This window comes from Elephas maximus, chromosome 11 (genome assembly GCF_024166365.1).
Source record: "Elephas maximus indicus isolate mEleMax1 chromosome 11, mEleMax1 primary haplotype, whole genome shotgun sequence".
Classification (NCBI taxonomy): domain Eukaryota; kingdom Metazoa; phylum Chordata; class Mammalia; order Proboscidea; family Elephantidae; genus Elephas; species Elephas maximus.
In genome coordinates, this window is record NC_064829.1 from 81,996,660 (window position 1) to 82,021,546 (window position 24,887).

Here is a 24,887-nt window from a genome sequence, read left to right on the forward strand (position 1 = left end):
CACCATACTCACAATTATGGGGTTTATTAGGGAAGTAACAGGTTATGATTTGGGATCAAGAATGACTCAGGATACAGGTTCTATACAATGCTAAAATAGAAGTAGTCATATTAGTGAAAATCAACTACTACTGATGTCCTTCAAGACTATGCATTTAATTACCATCGAATTATTCAATGCATAGGGTGGGGTCTGATTGAACGGCAGACAATGTTTTAGGCACTAAAAAAAAAAAACCATTGCTGTGGAGTTGATTCCGACTCATAGCGACCCTTGTGGGACAGGGTAGAACTGTCTCATAAATCTTTAGGGAAGCAGGTTGCCACATCTTTCTCCTGTGGAGTGGCTGGTGGGTTCAAACTGCCAACTTTTGGTTAACAGCTAAGTGCTTAACCACTGTGCCACCAGGACTCTTAGGCACTTAAACCTGCTTCGATCGAGTTAATTCTGACTCATAGTGACCCTATATGACAGAGTAGAACTGCCCCATAGGGTTTCCAAGGAGCACCTGGTGGATTTAAACTGCCGACCTTTTGGTTAGCAGCTGAACTCTTAACCACTGCGCCACCAGGATTTCCTGGGTGTTCCAGGGTTTAGGCACTTAAAACCCTGGAACAAAGGGATATAGAAATAAGGAAGAAAAAGTCCTGGTCCTTTCAAATGGGTCAGACAGATAATTATTAAGTAAATCAACAAATAATAGAATATTAGATAGTGATTAAAAAATAGAAAGAAGTGTATAATGGGTTGTCCCCCAAAATTCATGTTGGCCTGGAACCTCCAGTGTCTGGAACCTACCACTGATGTTTTGGGTTTATGGCTTTTGCCGTGTCCTGGCATTGGCATTTTGGGATCAGAGACTTGGTCCCTGAGCCAACAGTCAAGCTGACCTACTGCTGATGAATCATCCGCACAGCACATCTGTGTCTGCTTGGCTGACGTTGGTTGACCTTCTTGCGGTAGAAAGCACAGGACTGGCTACTCCATTCACCTTTTTCCTCTCGGTGACGTGTGTCAGCTGCTGATCAGCTTCCAGGTGACAGAGGCTTCAGAAGAGGTGCAAAGCTGGGCTGTCTCTCCACTGATGTTTGCAGCGGCCCCGTTCCCTGGTCACTTCCTGAGTGACATTGTTCTCGCTCCTATCACCCCAGCATCACGTGCCACCGATGCGAGCTTGTTTCTCTCCGAGGCTGCTCAGCTGTCCAGGCCTCTGTCCTCAGGTGAGGAAGACCACAGGGAGCCAAACAGCAGGAACCTGGAGCAGTGGCACCACCTGGGTGTATCTCAGTCCTCTTGGTGGGCAGGACTCTGTGCAGAGCCTCCAGGCCTGCAGAGGGCTAAATGCTGTGTGTGCTATTTCACGCCATGTTCCTGACCACCCCAGAGTCAGGCTGTTACCTTGCGTCAGGGCCTCTGTTGTCCTCAGCAGCTGGTCAGGCAGCTCGGACTGGGAGCCAGGACAGCACCATGGGACTCCTGGCCCACTCCTCCTACAGCCCTGGCTCCTGTGGCCGCTGTCCCCATCCCAGTCTGCCTGATATTGAGGTAACTAGTGCACAGGCCTCCCCTCTGGTCCCGGGATGGGCCCCACTCAGCCGGCCTTGGCTTAGCTGTCTGGTCAACTCTCTGGGTAGACCCAGAAGGAGGAGGGTGGAGAGATGGGCCATCTTGGGACATTTTGGGGAATTTTGTTCCCTGAAGTACTGCCTCCTTGGGGGCTGGAGTTTGTCTCTACTCTCTGTAGGAAGGCACATTTTAGTCATCCCATTCTTCACCAGGGAGGCTCCCTGAGTCCATCTGCCTGTCTGCAGGAATGCACTGGCTCAGGGCCCCATCTTCTGGATGGTGAGCAGAGTCCAGAAAAGCCTGCTTTTGTTTTTTTTTAATCCTGTCAGTGATGAGATAGACTAAATTTATCAAGTTTTCTTTGTTGTGTTATAACCGGTGCATCCAAGCAGAAACAGGCCAGGGCAACCTCTTCCATAACCCACAAACTCTGCGACGGCAGGTGAATAAACGCCTGGCCTCCAAGCTGACCGGTGAGAAGGGCCGAGGATCGGCCACAGTGTGGACTTTGGGGTAACAGCCCTCAGTCCAAAGATCTGTGGGGTGGGAGGCCAGTGCTTTCATCTTCTTTTCTTTATTCTGGTCACCATCAGAAAAAGGAACAGCTAAAACTACGGTCTGCACGGCTCAGCCCTGGCCCAGCCCCCCCCCCCCCGTTTTCACTGGGGAGACGTCATGGATTGAGGTGGCCTTGCCCACTTCAGGGCCCTGGTCGTCAAGCACAGGTGGTCAGACTTTCCAGAGGAGAAGGATAAACAGTGTCAGAGTTCCATGGGGAGCTGGGGAGAGATGGGGGGAGGAAGAGACAGGAGAAACTTCCAGATTCTGTAAGAACCTAGGGAAGGGTTGCTGAGCTGATTGGGGGAGCAGTGGGGTGGGGCTGCGGTAGTCAACGCAACCAGAGGATTTGACAGGACTTCTGAGGTCTCCACTTTCAAAGTACTTAAAGATAAGATGCAGAACAGGGCCCTTGTGACCCCTGTTCTGAATCTAAGGACAGCCAGCTGGCATGACCACAGGCCTAGGAAGCCAGAATGGTTTCTCTCTAGGGTCTTGTAGCCAAAGCAGGGCTTGTCAAAGATGTCCCAGAAAACCCTCCAAGACAAGGACTCCACACTCAGGCCCCCAGTCCCGGTTATCACTTCTCAGTTCTCCAAAGCCAGGAGCAGACGTTCTTGAGCCCAGATTGCCATGGGGTGCTGAGGTCAGAGGGAGGCATGGCTGTGATGGAAGAAAACTAAAAGAAGGTAAAGGCAAGCAAGAGAGCACTAGATACCTACCCCAGGGCCCTGCCAAGTGTCCTAAAGGCAGGATGGGGCCGACAGCAAGGAGCCTGGCCCTGTTGCTGGGGGAGCAGTGGGGGAAGGGAAAGCAGGATGGGGAAGACCCTGTTGTCAAGACTACATCATAGAGAGCCATCACTGAGAGTGACCAGTCCTGCGCATTCTCCCCATCCTGCAAGGAGCCTCGGGCTGAGGCTCCTGTGGGATCTGGAATCCTCCACTTTGGTCCTCACAAAGACTGTTTTTTTCCTTGTCCTATGGCTGCTACTGCTGCTGCTTCTTTAAATTCCCTTTTTTGTTTTTCACAATGGAAATTGAATGGAAAATGAAAATAAAAGCACAAAAGCTAATTTAGGTGGATTGGTAGCAAAAAATAATCTACTTTTTTTTGTCAAGAGTCTTCCTCGGCACCCTGCGGTCTGCCTTCCTGCCACTGGAGCTTTAGCGAGTCATTGTCACTGACTTATTTACACGGCTTCCCAGCTCAGGGCTTAGCTGGAACCAGCTTCCTTCTTAGCAGGACATGAATTTGGCAGCCATTAAGGCAGCAGAGGGAGAGCTGATGGCTCACTAGCACCACCTACTGGACAAAGTTCTTTATTCTTCGTAAGCAAGATTTGCTCTTTTACCCAGATTTTAACCACTAAACCAAAAAAACCAAACTGGTTGCCACCGAATCAATTCTGACTCATGGTGACCCCATGTGTTATGGAGTAGAACTGCTTCGTAGAACTTTCTTGACTGTAATCTTTAATGAAGCAGATCGCCAGGCCTTTCTCCCAAAGCAGTGCTAGGTGTGTACGAACCGAGAACCTCTCAGTTGGTAGTCCAGGGCAAACCATTTGTACCACCTAGGGACCTAACCGCTGCTTTGTTGTTGTGTGCCATCGAGTCGATCTGGGACTCATAGCGACCCCATGTGACAGGGTAGAATTGCCCCATAGGGCTTCCTAGGCTATAGTTTTTACAAGAGCAGATCGCCAGGTCTTTCTCCCATGGAGCCACTAGGTGGATTTGAACCTCCAACGTTTTGGTTAGCAGCTGAGCTCTCAAATGTTGCATCACCAGGGCTCCTAATCACTACTTGGTTCCCTTCATATACATTTTTCATATTCAATGATATATTTCTATTGTTGTATGAGTAGTTGTATTTATGATTATACTTTTTTATAACAACTGTATTGTAATAGGAAACCAGGTGGTGTAATTGTTAAGAACTACGTCTGCTAACCAAAAGGTCAGCAGTTCAAATTCACCAGGCACTCCTTGGAAACTCTATGCGGTAGTTCTACTCTGTCCTATAGGGTCGCTATAATTCGGAAGAGACTCAATGGCAAAGGGGTTTTTATTGCAATAGAATTCACATACTTTACAATTCACCCATTTAAAGTGTGCAGTTCAAGGATTTTTAGTATATTTATGGGATTGTGCAACCATCATCAATGAAATTTAGAACGTTTTCATCACCTCAGAAAGAAAGCTATCATTTCCCTACCACTCCTTTCCCCTAGCCCTAGGCAACAATTAAGGTACTTTCTGTTTCTATGGATTTGTCCATTCTAGAAATTTTATATAAATAGAATCATATAATACGTGATCCTTTATAAATGGACTTCTTTCATTAAAAAAAAAATTTTTTTTAGCAGGTATTAAAAGTGCATCCGTGTTGTAGCATTTATCAGTACTTCGTTCTTTTTCATGGCTGAGTAATATTCTACAGTACGCATATACCACGTTTTGTTTACCCATTCATAGGTTGAAGGGCATTTTGGTTGTTTCCACTTTTTGGCTATTATGAATAATACTGCTCTGAATATTCATGTATGAGTTTTTGTGTGGGCATATGTTTTCATTTCTCTCAGGTATATAAATAAGAGTGGGATCGCTGGATCATAGGGTAACTCTATGAGAAACTGTCAGACTGTTTTCCAGAGCAGCTGCTCCATTTTATAGACCCACCAGCAGCATATTAAAAAAAAACCTGTCGCCGTCCAGTTGATTCTGACTCATAGTGACCCTGTAAGACAGACTAGAACTGCCCTATAAGGTTTCCAAGGAGTAGCTGTTGGATTCAAACTACTGACCTTTTGGTTAGCAGCTGAGCTCTTAATTACTGAGGCCACCAGGACTCCAGCAGTGTATAAGTGTTCTGATTTCTCCACATCCTTGCCAACACTTGTTATTATTGGTCTTTTTGATTATAGCTCTTTTAGTGGGTGTGAAGAGTCCCTAGGTGGTACAGATAGAAAGGCCGAAGGTTTGAGTCTACCCAGAGGCACCTCGGTAGACAGGCTTGGTGACCTATTTTTAAAAAATCAGCCATTTTGAAAAATTTACGGAGCACAGTTCTATTCTGACATACATGGGGTCACTATGAGTTGGAATCAACCGGAAGTATGAAATATCTGGAATAGGCAAATGCATAGAGGCAGGAAGTAGATTAGATGTTACCAGGGGCAGGAGTGGGGAGAGGAATAGGGAGCTATTGCTTGATGCACACTGAGTTTCTGTTTGGGATGATGAAACTTCGGAAATAGGTATCGGTGATGGTCGCACAACACGGTGAATGTAATTCACGTCACTGAGCTGTACACTTAAAAAGGGTTAAAACGGCAAATTTTGTTATCGATATTTTACCACAGTAAAATGTTTTTTAAAAGTATACATTAACAAATCATAATTGTATCATACAAAATAGCTTAAACATTCGAAACCATCATGGATAAGATTTCAGAGCCAAACACCGAAAAGGACCAGAATGTGTTATCTGAAATGGGCACCCCTCGTGCCGAAGCCTCCCTGCTTTCTTCCTGCCACAGGTGAATTTGGCCCTGGTGGTACAGTGGTTAAAGCGATCGACAGCTAACCAAAAGGTTGGCAGTTTGAACCCACCAGCAGCTTTGTGGGAGGAAGATGTGGCAGTCTGCTTCCAGAGAGATTTACAGCCTTGGAAACCCTATGGGGTCAAGATGAGTCAGTATCCACCGCAGTGGGTTTGTTTTTTTGGTTTACAGGTGAGTCACCTGCGACCAGCAGGTCGATTTTCGAGACAGGAGCCTAAACTTGGTCTACACAGAGGCCACAGGCCCCAAGCCCCCTCTCCCTCACTTCTTCCTACCCTCTTTTCCTCCTTTTCCCCTCTTCCTAGCCTGTCCTCTGGGGCCACTTTGAGTGATGACCAAGTGTTCTGAGGGGAGAGGTCGCTGGGGCAGGGGCTCGGCCTCCAGGTGAATGCTCGTATTTGTGGGTCTTGGCCAGCAGCCTCCATTCCAACAGGGCTTGGGGGTCCCCGCTGCTGCCATGGTGGAGGGGCTCTTGTACAACCTGCCACAGGATTGTGGGGGATCAGGAGGTACACTTTCCTGCAGGTGCCAGACAGTTTCCAGGTAGAATTACCTCAAGCAGATGGACGTTGAAGACTGCAGAGCTTGGAGCTGGCCTAAGTGATAGCCATGCCAGGGAAGGGGGGGACTGGGAAGGGGTCACAGGAAGAATGAGGGGAGGAAGAAGGGGGTCTTTGCCCAGGTCCCATGTTAGAGGAGAGGGAGGGAGAGACCCCCTAGAGATGAAAACAGAGTGACCAGAGAGGGAGGAGGAGCCAGCAAAGACAGCTGGAGTGTGACCAGCAGGGCAAAATTATTTCCAGTCCTTCAGTGTTATCTATCCAGTATGGTTTATAAATCTTGCTTTCCTTTCTTTCTTTTGACAGTGCCCTAATTGCATAGGCCGGTGAGTACAAAGTTCACTATACTGCATAGGATTGTAGGCATTCCTTACAAAATGTTTTTTTGTAATAAAGCGGTTACACACAGAGGTTTATTAGCTCACACTTCCCTCTTACAAACATTGCCCTTGATCCTGGGACGCAGAGCACTGCCTTAGCTTTACAGGGAGTTGATGGATAGAAAAAGACTGTATCCTGGGAATAAACGAATAGCATTGTTTAAAGATGTGCTTGTTATTAGCTTTCTGCCTTATTAAAGTGTTTTAGCCTTGAAAGTGAAGTTTTCAAAATGAAGTATTTCGGAAAAGATGTGGCAAAAAGTGCATCGTTTCCCTGCCAACCGCCTTTGGCTATTTGGGTCCAGCTGCTCACCTTGGAGAAGTGGAGCTGGGTCGGGGAACGACACTTCCCTGGGTGTGCGCGGGGCTGCCCGCCCCAGGCCTGCTGTGCATTTTGATTTCCCCCTGGTCCACTGTCCATAGGCCTCCTCTGTGCTCGCCTTGTTGCTGCTGCTGGAGGGAGGAATGTTCTCGTCTCCGGCACCGCCCTCTGGCCTGCTAGAGAAGGTCTTCCAGCACATCGATCTGCATCAGGATGAATTTGTACAGGTAGGAGAGCCCAGGCACAGCCTGTGTGGGCTCTGCCCTCTGGGTGCTGGGCAAGGTGATAATTTGCTGCGAGGTGTCAGGCATTTTTTGCCTGACAACTTATTTTCATTGAAGATGTCTGTGACTCTATTGAATTTGAATGAAAATGCCCAGTAGGTTTCTGTAAGAGCACTTCTTAGCCATTCCTCCTAAAAAGGGCGTGCTCTGTCATTCCAGGGACACTTGTTGAGGGCTGTCCATTTGCAGAGGCACCCAAAAATTCGCTGGGCTCATGCTGACCCTGGGCTCTCGCCTCAGAGGGTCCTAACCCTTCCTGGGGCCCCTCCACCTTCCCCATAAAGCCTTCTCCATAATACAGCTTGGCTCTAGGCTCGCCGAACACCTAGATGGAGCTAGAGAGCTAGGGATTTCTGCAAAGTTCAGTGTCAAAGCTGTTTGCTTTGTGGTATGTGTGCAACCTGCACTTTCCCTCCTCCTCTTAATCCTCTGCTTCATTTCTAATCCACCTTTACGGCGATCTCTACCACCTGTACCTGTGTGTGGTACACAAATATATCTATGTCTATGTGTGCGTCTGGAGTCCTTGGCGGGGGGGCGGGGGCGCAAATGGGCAAGCTCTTGGCTATTAACCAACGTTGGTGGTTCAAACCCACCCAGACGTGCCTCAAAAAGAAAAAGACCTGGTGATCTGCTTCTAAAATGTCACAGCCTTGAAAACCCCATGGAGCAGTTCTACTCTGCACACATCCGGTCACCCTGAGTTGGAATCAACTCCACAGCAATGGATTTCCTGGCTATACTTATGGCTATAGAGTGAGAGAGAGGGGAAGAGAAGGCGGGGGAGCAACAAAGGAGGGGGTATAGGAGAAGCAGGAGTATGTGAACCCCACTTATCTGGTAGCTCTACTTCATCACTGCCCTGTGCTCCCCTGCCACCTGCCACGTATCTACACACTCGGTGTCCCCCCAGGCCATCCTCACCTCTGTGACACTGCTGTACTCCCCAACCTGCACTCTGAGCACTCACGGGTTGTCCCCCCACCTCTGTGATACTGCTGCGCTCCCCAGGCTACACTCTGAGCACTCACGGGGTGTTTTCCCCAACCCACCCAACTCACATCTGTGAAGCTGCTGCAGTCCCAAGCCTGCACTCTGAATGCTCACAGGGTGTCCCTCCCCCCACCTCTGTGATGCTGCTGTGCTCCCCAGCCTGGCACCCAGAGCCCTCACTGGACTTTGTATCCTGAGCACCTCACACTGGGTGTTATCACATAGTCTCAATAAATTTTTATTGGATAATTGATCCATTTTAGCAATAGTATTGCTTACATAATTAGACATCAAACATTTCTGTATCTTGCTAAAGGAACAAAGCTGACTGTGCTGACCACAGTTCCGAGCATGACCTTCACTTACTCCTTCCTCATCTGAAAATATTGATGAGACAAAAACGCCTCAGATTTTGGAAGCCCGACTGGGGCATCCTATGAAGGCTGGAATGAGCAGGTGGCAGAGAAACTGTGTGCGCTGATTCTGGCCTTTCAGCCAAAACATTTCTTCTTCCTGACTTCCTCAAATGTGTATTGGTTAAGAGCTCAGGCTGCTAACCAAAAGGTTGGTAGTTCAAATCCACCAGCTGCTCCTTGGAAACCCTATGGGGCAGTTCTACTCTGTCTTATAGGATCACTGTTAGTTGGAATCTACTTGAAAGAAACAGCTTTAGTTTTTTTTTTGTTTGTTTGTTTGAACTTGATTGATTTCCATAGATTCTGGCTTTGGAAAACCTTCAACATCAATAAAATGGACTATGTCTTCAGGTTAAATAAATACCTATAAAAGTGCTACCACCAGGATAGAGAGATGAAACGGAAAGAAGTGAGGAGGTAGAGTGGAAGGTCAGTCATTCATCAAAACCATGGCTGTCCCAGGATAAGCAGCTCGGGTGCCAGTACTGGAGTGTGGATGATTATTACCCGCAACTCAGTGTGACCAGCAGGCTCTGTGCTGCATCTTATCCGCACGTGGCCACGCTCGGTCCTTACCCAGCCATGCTCCGTCCTCACCCAGCCATGCTCCGCCCTCACCCAGCCACGCTCGGTCCTTACCCAGCCCTCGACTTAAGGAGCATCTCGCTCCTTGTGCAGATGAGAAAGCTGGGACTGGGAAAGGCTGAGTAATTTGCTCAAAAGCACATACAAGTGAGCAGGCAAAGCCAGGATTAGGGATGAGTCTGTCTGCCTGCACAGCCCTGAGTTAAGCAAGTCCTTGGCTGCATCACCAACCTGCTCGAAGGGGTGGAGGGCCCACCACAAAGGCTGAAAGCCCAGGATGGTCACAGGGAGCCCGGCAACCCGGCTGAGACCGCCAGGGGACGTAAATCAGACTTGTGGGAAGCAAATGAAGACACAACGAAGTCTTCATTTGGGAACAGACTGGGGCTATTTGGCTGGGGCTTCTAGTTCTAAGTGATCAGACACAAGGGGGAGACACTTGCCCTTCTTCTTTGCAAGCCTGGTGGACCCCAGATAATTTAAGGGAAACAACCTTTCACTCAGCCTGCCTTGGCTGTCTTCATTATCAGTCACAAATCTCTGGTCTCCTAGAATCTGGATACCGTAGTTAAGGAGCATCACGCTTCTGGTGCAGATGAGGAAGCTGAGGCTGGGAGAGTAACTTATACCACATTGATTACTAGTTCTGTACCCAGGACACGATTGCCTGCAGAACGTTTGGAAATTTGATGTCTCTGCATGGTGGCATCCTGGTGATGTGGGTTCCCATCCTGCAGGACATGGCGTTCATTCCCTCTCTCATGCTAATCACAAGGCTGCCTTTCCTACAGACACTTAAGGAGTGGGTGGCTGTGGAGAGTGACTCTGTTCAACCCGTGCCTCGGCTCAGACAAGAAATCCTGAAAATGATGGACATGGCAGCAGACAAGCTCCAGCGCCTGGGAGCCAGTGTGGACTTCGTGGACATGGGCACTCAGCAGGTGCAAGTGGGCCCCTCTGACCACTGGTTGCCATTCCTGGTGGGGTCAGCGGCACCTTGCTCTGGTTGTGGCCAATAGGGGCTGACCCTTGTCCTCAATGGAGATGCCCCCATAGTCTTTATTCTAAATAAGTTAAGGTTAGCTTCTTATGGGAAGACCTGCCTTCTGTAGTTATATTCTGTACTAATCTGTCACATCTCTCCAAAATTACTCTTTTCCTTAAATTCAAATGCATCTTCCTCAAAGGGTCCTCTCAAAGATTCATTGTTCAGAGCTTCCATTCAATCACCAGTGACAATCTTATATCTGACACTGATGCTACTTGCTTTAGGGTGGCTGTGTCTCAGAATGGTCTGTGGCTCCAGGATCTTAGCCACCAAATTTAAGCTCCTTGAGATCTAAGTTCTCATTGAAGAGCGTGTTCAGTTAAGTATACTGTTTGTCCATGTGCATTTAAGGAAATATTTGATTTCTTACTGTGATTTAGATCTTAATTTGAAATGCCTCATGGTACCTATTTAGAGAACTAGAAGCTGAGAAAAATGACGTGGGCTCTACATGGACCCAGCAGTAGACACAGGACTCCTAATGTCAGGCCTTTGAACTTTCTGGAAGAACAGGAGCGTTCCCTCATGGGACCCATTCTCCTTCTGCAGTTTCCTGATGATCAGAGTCTTCCAATTCCTCCCATCATCCTGGCTGAGCTGGGGAATGACCCAAAGAAGCCCACTGTGTGCTTTTATGGCCACTTGGATGTGCAGCCAGCCAACAAGGAAGATGGGTGGCTGTCAGACCCATACACGCTGACGGAAGTGGACGGTCAGTGAAGGACACTATGTCATAGCAGTGCTTCTGTGGACAAGGGGTGGCATGTCAGATTTAAGATGTGACGTGGTCCCAGGCTCCAGGCCTTACCCTGTCATTAAGAACAAACAAAAATGCTGTTCTCAGGGTCTATCACTTGTCTCAATGAAGCTGATTTTCTTTCACTTGTGAAGGAAACTAGAACCATTGTGTGGCCTGGGTGAGTTTCCTCCCCAGGGTGGGGGTTCTTGGGTTGTGAGGAAGAGAGACTTCTAGGCCACGCATTTTCCTTACTAAAAATACTGAAGGTCATTTATGTTTTATAAGAAACGAAGAAGGATGAAAGGTTACTGGAGGTACATACGCATCTTTTTTTCTTTCCTCTGCTAATTGTTTTATGAGTCGGAATCGACTCGACGGCACTGGGTGGGTTCTGCTAATTGTAAAATCTCAAAATGAGGGGCTATGTTACATGACGTTCTGCAGTAGATCCTCAGATCCCTTTCAGTGAACTTGGACAAAATAGCTAATTACAGTGAAGGCCAAAGGGCCCGCGTGTTTCAAATTATCTCTATTAGCTGACGGCAACACTATTTGTACACAAGAAGTCATACTTTGCAATCCCAGAGCAAGATTTGTGACTGGAAAAATAAAGCATTGTTAAAATGATAACGCCTAACACGACTCTGTTTTTAACACACTCAACCTGGTGAAGCTTATCAATGCTCTTCTGAAAATTCTTCCCATTTTTAAAGGAAAACTTTACGGACGAGGAGCAACAGACAACAAAGGCCCCGTTCTAGCTTGGATCAATGCAGTGAGCACTTTCAGAGCCCTGGAGCAGGTAGGCAGCCAGCTGTGTTTGGGAGAGAGGATGAAGGAGATGGTGGTGGTGATGGCGAGGAAGATGATGAAAAGGTGCTTTGAGTTGCTTACTGTGGTCCCAGTTTTAAGCTGAGTTATGACATTTGCTCCTCCTAGCAGTCTTTTAGGTGGTATTATAATTACATCTGTTCTACAGACCAGGAGAGTGAAGCTTGGGAAGGTTAAGGAACTTGCTTAAAGAGGCCCTGCTAGTAAGTGGCAGAGATGGCACCCAAACAAAGGTCTGGGTCCTGAACCGTTAACCACATTACAAAGAAAACAAAGCAAAACTATCATGAGTCTGTGGCTAAGTTACCATCTGCTGGGGCTTAGCTTTTTTTTTTTTTTTTTTTATCTTTTAGACAAATAGGAAAATGGCACCAACCACAGATCAAACACTCTCCCCAATGTCCTGCTCCTGGAGGAGGCTCTGGGGACCAGGCATACCCACACCCCATCTTGGTGCAATGGGATTTAAAGTCAGAAGACATCCATGTGCACTCCCCTCCCCCTGTCCTGGGAATCCTTCATCAGTCTGTTTTCTCTGGAGACATAAGCAGAGGAGAGGGTATTTGACTAGTCTTGACTCAACTGCTTTATCTCATTTAGAAGGACAAATTTCAAAAAATCAGAACATTTTTCTGGCTGAGTCTTGTTGACCATTGCGAAGTTATCTTCTTATGCATGAGCACTCAATAAACCCTGAGTATTTAACAGGGCCCTGGTTCCTCTCTCTCTTTCCTCCCTCGCCCCCTTTTCTCTCTCTCGATCCCTCTTTCTCCCACCCTTCCTATCTCCAATCTTCTCCCTCTTTATTTTTTTCACAAGGGGAAGAAAGCAACCTTTATAAGAAAGTTCCTATATAAACTACATAAAAGCCAAAATCTGCTTTTTTTTTTTTTTCCCATTTCAAATCCAAAAGTCACATAATTACAAACAAAACTTAAGAAATATTTGCTGCCCTGGGACAAGCCAGTTAATCTCTCTGAGACTCATTTTCCTTATCTGTGAACTAGGAATAATCATTTTACTTCACAGCCTTGCTGAAGGGATTAAGTAAAGTCATATATGTCAAGGTACTCAAATAGCGCCAGTGAATACTAGGTCCTTAATGAATGTCGGTCTCTCCTTCCTTCTTCCTTCCCTCCTTTCCTTTCTTCCTGCCTTGTTTACCCCACTGGACTCTCTTGCTAAGGGGCAGAGCAAGTATTAATACCCGTGCTTCACAGATAAAGAAATGAGCTCCCGCCAGGTGACATGCTTGTCCCAGGTCACCCAGGTATTAAGGAAGAGAACTGAAGCTGAACACCAGCTGCCTCCTCCAACACTTAGTAGCTATTGGTTTGTATTTTATTCAACATGATTTGCAGAAAATTCTTAGGATTTCCAACACTTCTCAGCAATTATTTGTTAGTTAAATGTTAATAAGGAGCTTTCACAGACCCTGGTGGGACAGTGGTTAAGTGCTCAGCTGCTAAGTGGTTCGAACCCACCAGCTGCTCCTCGAAGAAGAAAGGCGTGGCAATCTGCTTCCATAAAGATTAAAACCCAAAAAACCCATTGCCATCGCGTGGGTTCTGGCTCACAGCGACCCTACAGGACAGAGTAGAACTGGCCCACAGGGTTTCCAAGGAGTGGCTGGTAGATTCTAACGCTGACCTTTTGGTTAGCAGCTGAGCTGTTAACCCCTGCACCACCAGGGCTCCCTGTAAAGATTACAGCCTTGAAAAGTCTATGGGGGTAGTTCTACCCTGTCCTATAGGGTTGCTATGAGTTGGAATTGACTCAACAGCAACGTTTTTTGTTTGTTTTGTTTAAAAAGCTTTCAAATATTTCAAGATTTCAGGACTTTAGTGTGACTTCCTAAGACACGTAGAAGTGCAAGTGGTACATTTGAATGAATCATTACCCTCATCCAACTGAATGACCAAAGGCCCCTTCTTTTCTAATCCTCATTGTGTCTGTGTTCTTTTTTTTTTAATTTTTATTTTTATTGTGTTTTAAATGAAAGTTAACAAATCAAGTCAGTCTCTCACATAAAAATTATATACACCTTGCTACATACTCCTAGTTGCTCTCCCCCGAGACAGCACACTCCTTCTCTCCACCCTGTATTCCCTGTGTCCATTCAGCCAGCTTCTGTCCCCCTCCGCTTTCTCATCTCCCCTCCAGCCAGGAGCTGCCAAGAAGCTCATCCCTCACCAGTATCGTTTTCTAACTTATAGTCCAGTCCAATCCCTATCTGAAGAGTTGGCTTTGGGAATGGTTCTAGTCTTGGGCTAACAGAAGGTCTGGGGACCGTGACCTCTGGGGACCTTCCAGCCTCAGTCAGACCATTAAGTCAGGTCTTTTTACGAGATTTTGAGATCTGCATCCCACTGCTCTCCTGCTCCTTCAGGGATTCTCTGTTGTATTCCCTGTCAGGCAGTCATTGATTGTAGCCAGGCACCATCTAGTTCTTCTGGTCTCAGGCTGATGTAGCCTCTGATTTACAAGGCCCTTTCTGTCTCTTGTGCTCAAAATTACCTTGTGTCTTTGGTGTTCTTCATTCTCCTTTGCTCCAGGTGGCTCGAGACCAATTGATGCACCTTAGATGCCTGCTTGCCAGTGTTTAAGACCCCAGAGACCACTCACCAAAGTGGGATGCAGAATGTTTTCTTAATAGATTTTATTATGCCAATTGGCCTAGATGTCCCCTGAAACCATGGTCACCAGACCCCCGTCCCTGCTACACTGGCCTTTGAAGCATTCAGTTTATTCAGGAAACTTCTTTGCTTTTGGTTTAGTCCAGTTGTGCTGACCTCTCCTGTATTGTGTGTTGTCTTGCCTGTATTAATTCTTGACAAGATCATCCACTCACTAGAACTAATTGGCATGTTTGTATATAGGGGTCATCTGCAGCTGATTCCTTCTAGATTTCTCCTGCGGTTCTGGGATAAGACTTTCACCTTATCTCTTCATGTGGTTCTCAAAGGCATGAAGTTATAAATAATAAAGATACAAAAAGATCAAAACCAAAAAGAGGAAATGGCACATTGTAAAAATTTTAAAGGAGTTATCCCACGCTCTAATATTAACCAGAGAAAAGCCCCAGTTCCATTTTGCTGCAAGATCAAAGCCTTTCAGTACGTTAAAAGGCACATTGAAATCATAGTTGAGAAATAACAGACACTTGAAATAAAAATTTTCCTGGGGCTTAAACATCAGACCATCTTTCAAAGGAAGAGGTTCTCATTTATAATGCTCAGAATTATGAGGACAGAGAAGCAAATTGTAGATGAGTAACCTTTCTTGAAAAAATTCTTTTGGGGAGGAAGAGGAAAATGTTATATTCTACAGAAGCACAGCAGAGCTCTATTGTGCAGATGTTGCTATTTCCTTAGGAATTTCTTCCCCAAGTTCTTTATTATCAACATCAAACCAATGAGCAGGGAGGACCCTACAGGAGTGTGCATGCCAGGGCTTCACCTGAATTCTTCTTTGTAATCGTAGGTAAAACTCCACTGCTCTACACAGAGCTATTGGGGACGCAAATAATCCATCCCTTAACTGTATGTAATAATTTAATGTATATATGTTAAATACAAGTCCTGGTGGCACAGTGGTTAAATGCTCGGCTGCTGACCAACAGGTCAGCTGTTTGAACCCACCAGGTGCTCCTTGGGAGAAAGATGTGGCAGTCTGCTTCCGTAAAGATTACAGCCTTGGAAACCCAATGGGGCAGCTCTACTGGGTCCTACGGCAATGGGTTAACGGGTTATGTTAAATACAGGGGAATGAGTAGTTGGGTGGTAGAATTCTCACCTTCCATGTAAGAGACCCAGTCCAATTCCAGCCAATGCACTTCATGCGCAGCCACTGCCCATCTTTCTGTGGAGGCTTGTGTGTTGCTATGATGACGAACAGGTTTCAGTGCAACTTCCTAAGACAGACTAGGAAGAAAGGCCTGGCAATCTGTGTGCATGAGCAGCTAACAACAATATGTTAAACACAAACAAATTCCGGCTTTTTAAAAGGTGACTGGGCAAGCGGGGCAGTTTGTTGGGAAAATGATTTGTTCCATTGTTAAACTCAGGACCTCCCGGTGAATGTTAAGTTCATCATCGAAGGGATGGAAGAAGCTGGTTCTGTTGCGCTGGAGGAAGTTGTCAGAAGAGAAAAGCACCGTTTCTTCTCCAGTGTGGACTACATCGTGATTTCTGACAATCTGTGGATTAGCAGGAAGAAGCCAGCACTCACCTATGGAACCCGTGGAAACAGCTACTTCACAGTGGAGGTATTTGCACACCACTGTGGCAGGGAGAGAGGGAGTTTTGGTTTTCGATCAGGAGCAAGGAGACCATTCTGGGATCTTAGAAAGAAGGGAAAAAGATTTTCTGGGAGCAGAGCCCTTAACCTGCGCTACACAGCCTGAGGGGCAAAGAAGGGTCTTGGGGAGTGGTGAGAGAGTTCACAAGCCCTCTGAAACTTTACGGGTGTGTGCCTATGTGCATTTTTCTAGACTGAGGATTCAGAGGGAATTGTGACTCACAGGAGTCCCTGAGGTGCAAACAGTTAATGCACTCTACCGCTAACCGGAATTTCTGTTATAGCAGCATAGATAACTAAGACAGACTGGGATCCCTTCGTGTTTGGCAAATGGGCAAGCTGGCGGGAAGTAATTGTGGGGAAAGGCACTGAGTTCAGTTCTAGATCTACTGAAATTTGACGTACTGGAAGCACACCCAAGTGGAATGTTCTGGAATCAACCAAAATTTAGGTAAAAGATCAGATCTATATGGATGAACATTTAAGAGAGAAAGGAAGAGCCAAAGATCAAGCTGCAGTGGTAGGAGGAGCAGAAGAAGTTATTAATAGAGACATAATAAATAGAACTGTCCTGCAGGTAAGAAAAGAATTAGGGACAAAGTTTCTTACAAGTAAGGGAGGAGAAATTTTCCAGAAGGAGGATGGTCGACAGTATGGGGTGAAGCCAAGAGGAAGACAACTGTATAAGCATCAGTGATTTGGCCGGGGGATCCTAGTGGTCTTGGATAAGATGGTGTTAATGGAATAGTGGGGGAATGAAGCCACTTCTAGGGGATTCAGGAGACAGTGAACAGTGAAAAAATGGGGCAGGGGGGTGGGTAGCGTAGAGACTCCACATCGTCTGACTCAGGTCTGGGGTCATCACCAACACAGTCTGGCCCTGCCTTCCACCACGCGGAAAGCTGCTGTAGAGGCGCAAAGGCAGTGAGCATGACTGTTCTCTCTGTCTCTGCAGGTGAAGTGTAGAGACCAGGATTTCCACTCAGGAACCTTTGGTGGCATTCTTAATGAGCCAATGGCGGATTTGGTTGCTCTTCTTGGTAATGTCTTTTCTCATTTCACTGTTTACACGAGGCAACAGACAATTAGTTTTATTTGACTCAGGGTGTATCTCTTCCCTTGGTTTCCAAACCAGCTCTGAGGAACAGTCCAATAGAAGATAAACCGTACTCCTTTTCACCTTGGTAACCACTAATAAGCTTTGGCCTCTGACAATAGCAATGTGACATGCTTAAGTTGGTACTCTTTTTAAAAAGAGGCTTTCACATGATATAAGCTCAGACCTCACACTGCCTGGACCTGCCCCACCTAGCATATAGGGCACCTTTGTGAAAATTTTAAAACATGTCCCTTCTGGGCAGACAAATCACCAAAAAGCAGCACTCCGTGGGGGTCAATTTGAGAACCAAAACTCACAACCACTGAGTGGATTCCAGCTCATAGCAACCCTATAAGACAGAGTAGAACTGCCTCAGAGGGTTTCCAAGGAGTGACTACTGAATTTGAGTTGGCCAATATTTGGGTAGCTCTTAAAGATTGCACCACTAAAAAAAAAAAAAAAACCAGTTGTCATAGAGTTGATTATGACTCATAGTGACCCTATAGGACAGAGTAGAAGTGCCCCATAGAATTTCCAAGGGGCACCTGGTGGATTCACACTGCTGACCTTTTGGTTAGCAGCCATAGCTCTTAACAACTCACCACCCGGGCTCCTCAGTTTGAGAAAGTCTTTTCTTTCTCCCAGTTGACACAGGTCTGCCCCAGCCCCACTAGCATCCCCTGGACTTGGACTCAAGCTCTGCTTGCCCACTTGGCAGAGCTGCTGGGAGCTGCCTCATGGTCTTCAGCTCTGTCCTTGGTGGTAGAGCTTCCTGCTCCATCATTGTCCCATTAAATATAAACAAATTGCATGTTATTAATTATATTTATATAGTTTAAATAATGAAAATAAAGTTTCAATTAAATAGAAATATATTATATATATAAATTCATTATATATGAATTCTAAAAATAATGAATATATATATTCAGGCTATAGGCTTCTAGTTTTTCTAAAGTACAACTCTTGGACAATATTTCCTAGGCTTGACAATTTCAGGCAATACAACAACCCATTTTCCTTTAAAGTATTTTGGTGGTTTCCAAAAGATAGCATGAAACTTAATATTTTAGGGGAAAAAAAAGGTTAATTTTCTCTTTTTCTTGAAGTGATTTTTCTCTTCCCCTGAGATTGCATCATGGAACTTTTGATTTCCCCAGAGCGTGATCACTGCGTGCTGTCTTTTTGGAATGTGTGGCTTCAGCTGAGCATGGAATTAATTCCATTTGGCCCACACATGTATGCTGCTCTGTTAAGGTGAGGCAGATCAGGGTCAGAGATGGGGGTGAAAAGCACCCTGTTTGACCATCTTTAGTTTTCCAAATGAATCAACTAATCAACCCATAACAATGATTTCTGAATTATGCTCTTACAAATACATAAGGAAACAGGGCTGAGCACCTGTGGGAACTTGCTGTCACACTGGGTTATGATGGAGAAGCCCCTGGCCCTTCCTCTTCTTCTCTGGGTGTCTTGCAGGTAGCCTTGTCGATTCGTCTGGTCACATTCTGATCCCGGGAATCTATGACAAGGTGGCTCCAGTCACAGAAGAAGAGAAAAAAATGTACGCGGCCATTGATCTGGACCTCAGAGAGTACCAGAATAGCACCCAAGTCAAGAAATTTCTGTTTGACACCAAGGTATGGTCACAAGTTGATGGATAATTCAGAAGAGGTATGGCAATAATAAATAACATCTTTCCAGTGCCTCATTTTTTGTCAGTGCTAATCTGAGCGTCTTAGAAGAGATGTTGAGTCCCAGCCAGACGCTGGCTTTCAGGGCCACTTTCTGCCTGTGGCCTCCTTCAACCATTCCCTTCTGGGGTCTGCTGGCAAAGCCTCAGGCCTGCCTGCTGGGCAGTCCTTCATGCATCTCCTTCAAAGCTGCTTAGAGGACCAGATCTACATCTGCCTTTAGCCAGTGAACTGGGACTCCTGAACATTTAATGACTGAGAAGAGTCCAGCTCCAAGACCTCTAACATTCATTTTTCTAGATGAAACCAGGAGCACTAGGGGTTGATCTGTAAGTGACTGCATCACTGCCTTGATGTAGTAAGTGAACCCAGAGCCAGAAGCTCTTGTCATAAGGTGTTTAATTTACAACCAAGTTGCAGCTTCATAGAGGCCTTGGGTGATTCATACACTTAAGAGTTCAACCACTAACCCAAAGCATGGAGGTTGGACTCCGCTCAGAGATGCTTCGGAAGAAAGGCCTGGCCATCTACGTCCAAAAGGTCACAGCCATGAAAACGCTGTGGAGCACAGTTCTATTCTGACACACGTGGAGTTGTCTTGAGTCAGAATTGACTCCACAGCAACAGTTTTTTTTGTTTGGGAGCTTCATTACTGGGCAAATTTAGATTTTTTCCCCTCTTCTCCTACTTCTTTTCCTCCTCCTCTTTAATGCTTTTCTTCCCTGGTGTTTGGTAGCTATACTGGTTCCTGGGGGAGATGCTAAGAGAGGAAGTCATACTGAAAAGAAGTGGTGAAGTTTGCAACGATGAACCCTCTCTTCCCTCCAGCGTACTCTTTGATGGCCATCACAAGAAAGAAAGCAGGTTCAAACGTCCGAAGAGTTTCTTTGAAGGCTACCAAATAATAAAAGGCATTTAATACACAAGTTATCGTTGCGATAATCAGGGATAGAAATTCCTAATCAAAACCCATGTTTCTGAAAGGGCCCCTTTGCCCAATATAAGTGCAAACTACAGATCTTGGACAAAGAGGGACTTCATTGACAGTGAGGGGCTTGGGCAGAGCAAGCCGGCTGAGGACTGTCCCATGCTCATGTCCTGGGGGAGTGGTCCACACTTCTGTCACTCAGCCAGGCACATCTGAGTCATAGGATAATGAACTTGTCATGAAAGTTGCCACAGGTGTACAGAAACCAGTGATACAAGCAATGCCATTTGTTATGGATTGAATTGTATCCCCCCAAAATATGTGTGGAAACTCTGGTGGCACAGTGGTTAAGAGCTACAGTGTGCTACAGCTGCTAACCAAAAGGTCGACTGTTTGAATCCGCCGGGTGCTCCTTGGAAACCCTATGGGCCAGTTCTACTCTGTTCTATAGGGTCACTATGAGTTGGAATTGACTTGACAGCAATAGGTTAGGTTTTTTAAAATTCTAGCTTCTATGCCTGTGGTTATAATCCCATTTGGGAATGGGTTGTCTTTGTTATGTTAATGGGGCAGGATTATTGTAGGGTGTGTCTTGAGTTAATCTCCTACAAAACATAAAATGAGCAGATTAAGCAAACTGAGATGGGGAAACATAGACGCCAAATCACATGGAGAATTCCAAGGAACCAGGAAAGAGAAGCTGAAGAGACAAGGACCTTTCCTCAGAGCTGACAGACAGAGGAAGCCCTCCCCTAGAGTTGGCACCCTGAATTCAGATATCTAGTTTCCTAAACTGTAAGAAAATAAATTCCTGCTTGTGAAAGCCATCCACTTGTAGTATTTCTGTTATAGCTGCACTAGATGACGAAGACACATTTAACTTTAATGAAGTATTTCTTGGAAATTTTTCTTAATTTAGGAGGAAATTCTAATGCATCTGTGGAGGTATCCATCTCTTTCTATTCATGGGATTGAGGGTGCATTTGATGAGCCTGGAGCCAAAACGGTCATACCTGGTCGAGTCATAGGAAAGTTTTCCATCCGTCTGGTCCCTCACATGAATGCATCTGTGGTGGAGAAACAGGTAACACATGTCCACTGTCACTCACCTAGCTGCACGTTTCTGAGTACCACACATCACAATTTAGGGAGCACTTCATTTGTGAGCACTGAAGTATGGTTTTTTCAATACACAAGGACTGGAATAAAAGTCAACACACCAGTATTTCTGTTCAGTAAGAACATCTTTCCTCAATTACCTGGAATTACAGTAGTCAGATCAGTAGCCATTGGAAATTGAAGTGATGGGAAATTGTTTTGAACTAAACAGTAGATGTAAAGGCAAGACTGGTTATGCATAGATGGAGCGGGTGCCCCTCCCACAGTTGGCTGGAGCCAGAAAAGTCTCAGCCCCAGTCATTCCTTTTACCAGAATGTTCGTTATCACCGCTTTGGACTCAGCCATTTTAATGAAAATGGTATCTGGAAGGAGTTATATATCTAAATTATCAACCTATCATCAGTGTACCTCAAGTAAGTTTAGCAGAAAGTAGACTCTGAGTGAAGGAGCTAAGGGAATATCCTGTCGCCCCCTCTCACCCCACCCCTTCTCACTCTTATTATCCACTTTTGCTGCCTTTCGAATATCAGGCTCATGTGGTGCAACGCTCTCTGGCAGAATGAAGGTAAAATCCTTAACACTTGAATTGGTCCGGTTGGGATTTCCATCAGTTTTTTTTTTTAATAATTAATTAATTAATTAATTGTGCTTTAAGTGAAAGTTTACAGATCAAGTCAGTCTCTCATACAAAAAGTTATACACACCTTGCTATGTACTCCTAGCTGCTCTCCCCTAAATAAGACAGCACAGTCCTCCTCTGCTCGCTGTATTCCCCACATCCATTCAACCAGCTCCTGAACCCCTCTTCCTTCTCGTTTCACCTCCAGACAGAAACTGCCCACATAGTCTCATGTGTCTAATTGATCCAAGAAGCTCACTCCTCACCAGTATCATTATCTATCTTATAGTCCAGTTCAATCCCTGTCTGAAGAGTTGGCTTTGGGAAAGGTTCCTGTCTTGGGCTAACATAGGGTCTGGGGACTATAACCTCCAGGGCCCTCTAGTCTCAGTCAGACCATTAAGCCTGGTCTTTTTATGAGAATTTGAGATCTGCATCCCACTGTTCTCCTGCTCCATCAGGGTCTATCAGTTTCTTGATGAAAGATTACTGTATATTTGTTGTTATGAGAGAGTAACTTGAAATTCTCTCTTTCTTTTGAAAACGTTACCTTTTAGGTGAAGCAGCATCTTGAAGATATCTTCTCCAAAAGAAACAGTTCTAACCAGATGGCTGTTTCTATGGTGCTAGGGATACACCCGTGGATCGCAAATATTAAAGATAATCAGTATCTGGCAGCAAAAAGAGCAATCAGAACAGGTGGGATCTTAAGATTTTTTATAATTATAAAAATATGTACAATACAACATTTGCCAAGTCAACCTTTTTCACATGTATAACTTAGTGGCATCAGTTACGTTAATCATGTTGTGCAATCTTCTCCGTTATCCGTTGTTAAATTTACCATCACCATAAACAGAAATTCAGTGGGATTTTAACATATTTTGATTGACCAGTTTACAGTGGAACCAATGGCTGGTGTCTGGTGGACAGTGGATAGAGCAGACAGTTTAAAACTTATTGATTCTTCTTTTCATATGGGTTCTATTCCTGAGTACAAGCTATGTGCAGGGCCCTTTATATCCATTATCCCCACTCAAAAAACCAAAAACCAAACCAGTTGCCATCGAGTCAATTCTGACTAATAGCAACCCTAGAGGACAGAACAGAGCTGCCCTATACGATTTTCCTGTAGGGGCTGGTAGATGTGATCTGCCAATCTTTTGGTTAGCAGCCATAGCTCTTAACCACTATGCCACCAGGGCTATCCCCACAGACATCCTCATTTTACACAGGAAGAAATCAAGGCACCTAGCCTATAAATGCATTGTTCTCACCGTGAAGAGTTTCTTTCTGACTTTGTGTCACCTCCCGGGCAGGACTACATTGTTGGCTTATCTGTGGACCTGTGCCTGGGCCCTGGCTGCCAGGAGCAGGGAGAAGGATTCCTGCCTCCTTGGCTTTTGCAGCAGGAGGGGACTCTGCCAAGAATTGTAACATGGGGTCTTCCCCTAAACAAGGGGGAGTTTTCAGATGGTAGGTGGGTGTCTTAGTTTCCTAGGGCAGCCATGACAAAATATCACAAAGTGGGTCATTATTGTGTCACAGTTCTAGAGCTTAGCAGTCCAAATCAGGGTGTTGGCCATGTTGATTTCTTCTGAGCAGGGGTGGATTAACCAGTAAGCAAGGTATGCACAGGCTTACAGTAAGCAAGGTTTGCAAGGGCTTACTTGTGCTTACTTACTAATCTGTAGTGAACAATTTCACACAGGTTTCGGCTCATCATTGATGTGGTGAAAAACAAGTGACATTATGTACTACAGATTAGTAAGTAAGCACACGTACGCCTGTGTGTATCTTGCTTATTGGGTCACCTGTCACTGCTTCTGAGGGCTCTGAGAGTAACTGCTCCATGCCTCTCCTAGTTTCTGATCAGTCATATTCCAGAGTGTCACAGCCATGGAAGGCCTTAGGAGAAGTAATGACAGAATGCAAGACGGGACTCTGGGTTGGATCCTGGACTGGGAAAAGGACATTTATAGAAAAATTGAAATAAGGCCTGGAATTTAGTTAATAATACGGTACCAGTGTTAATGGCCCATTCTTGATAACTGTACAATGGTTAATAGGATATTAACATTAGAGAGAGCAGAGTAAGGAAGAGAAGGGGACCGGCTTTGTGCTATTTTTGAAACTTTTCTGTAAGCCCAAAATAAAAATTTTATTAAATGTTTTTAAAGTAGGTAATCATAAAGAAGGCAACCACAATTCTTTTCCTTGATTCTTTTGACTTTTGAGGATAGAAATTGCATGATGTCAAGGAGCTTACCTACGCCAGGTGTTACTCTAATGGTTAAAAAGAGACAAAGAAAAAGAAAGATGATGAAAGAAAGAGCAAACACTACCCTTGAGGATATTACCAGGTCATCTTGTCTCTGTTCTCTTCTGATGCCTTCCTTCCCTGTGTTTCAGTATTTGGAACAGAACCAGATATGATCCGGGATGGATCAACCATTCCCATTGCAAAAATATTTCAGGATATCATCCAGAAGAGTGTGATGATGCTTCCACTGGGAGCCGTTGATGATGGAGAACACTCTCAGAATGAGAAAATCAACAGGTTAGCTGATCCCTCGGGGGCTAGCCCCTCACTGCACAAACTCCAGGGTTGCCACCTTGGCGACTCCCCTTCAGTTGAGGTAGGAATGGAAGTGTTATCTTAAAGGATATTTAGGAACGTTCGATATGTATATTCTTGGCAGATTATCAAATCTCAACTTCCCAGACTAGTGAGAACCAAAGAAACATTGGGCTCTGATAGCCTTGTTATGCTGATAATAAAGAGACTGAGTAAAAGTGATTTTTAAAAATTCGATGGTTCAGGACTGAACCCATTCTTTCAATGACAATGCTATTTTCACACTGAACTTACCAAGTGCCTTTCAGACTCAGATCTCAGGATAGTATATTCAACACTTTAAATTTATAATACCAAATATTTCTCTTTAAATGAAAGACTAAGTTTTTTCCTTCATTTGATCGGAGATAACAAAATTTCCTTTCCTTTTTTCTTGTGTTAGGTGGAACTACATAGAGGGATCCAAATTATTCGCTGCCTTTTTCCTAGAGATGGCTAAACTGCATTAATAATGATGGAAACTCCAGCTCAGATCTGCCTCACTGACAAACCCCCCTCCCATATCCCTGGGTAGGGATAGAAGCTGAAGACCTAAAGTATTGTCTCTCAGTAAATTATGCCTCCTCCCCTACCTCCTGCTTAAAATGTCTTGGGACACTTGGACTAATAATAAAATATTTCAAAAGTAAGACATTGGAAA

The 24,887-nt window shown here is 45.3% G+C and overlaps 1 protein-coding gene and 1 long non-coding RNA gene across 3 annotated transcripts; one reads left to right on the forward strand and one right to left on the reverse strand.

Moving 5' to 3' along the window:
• The first annotated feature begins 900 nt into the window (after window positions 1-900).
• CNDP1 (carnosine dipeptidase 1) lies at window positions 901-24,716 on the forward strand. Of its 2 annotated transcripts, XM_049901160.1 has the most exons (12): window positions 901-1,220; window positions 7,056-7,181; window positions 10,024-10,173; window positions 10,830-10,992; window positions 11,733-11,821; window positions 15,917-16,117; window positions 17,105-17,189; window positions 18,728-18,888; window positions 20,790-20,954; window positions 22,167-22,308; window positions 24,022-24,169; window positions 24,630-24,716. In XM_049901160.1, the coding sequence occupies exons 1-12, from the start codon at window positions 1,167-1,169 to the stop codon at window positions 24,694-24,696; spliced, it is 1,551 nt and encodes a 516-aa protein (XP_049757117.1). In that variant the 5' UTR covers window positions 901-1,166; the 3' UTR covers window positions 24,697-24,716. The 2 variants fall into 2 exon arrangements, with proteins under 2 accessions (XP_049757117.1, XP_049757118.1); XM_049901161.1 differs by lacking the exons at window positions 901-1,220; window positions 7,056-7,181 and having other exon boundaries at window positions 10,093-10,173; window positions 10,505-10,992.
• Window positions 18,184-24,034, reverse strand: LOC126085596 (uncharacterized). Its single transcript, XR_007519313.1, has 3 exons — window positions 22,160-24,034; window positions 20,884-20,937; window positions 18,184-19,836 (listed from the first exon to the last, which is right to left on the reverse strand). It is a non-coding gene; the product is annotated as an uncharacterized LOC126085596 (long non-coding RNA).
• Window positions 24,717-24,887: the final 171 nt, after the last annotated feature.

Bases quoted from the DNA above. Each gene is read 5' to 3' on its own strand.
- CNDP1 (XM_049901160.1), top strand. From the start codon at position 1,167: ATGCGAGCTTGTTTCTCTCCGAGGCTGCTCAGCTGTCCAGGCCTCTGT. The intron at 17,190-18,727 runs GTAATGTCTTTT...GGTGTCTTGCAG, and splicing joins GGATTTGGTTGCTCTTCTTG to GTAGCCTTGTCGATTCGTCT. The intron at 22,309-24,021 runs GTGGGATCTTAA...CCTGTGTTTCAG, and splicing joins AAAAAGAGCAATCAGAACAG to TATTTGGAACAGAACCAGAT.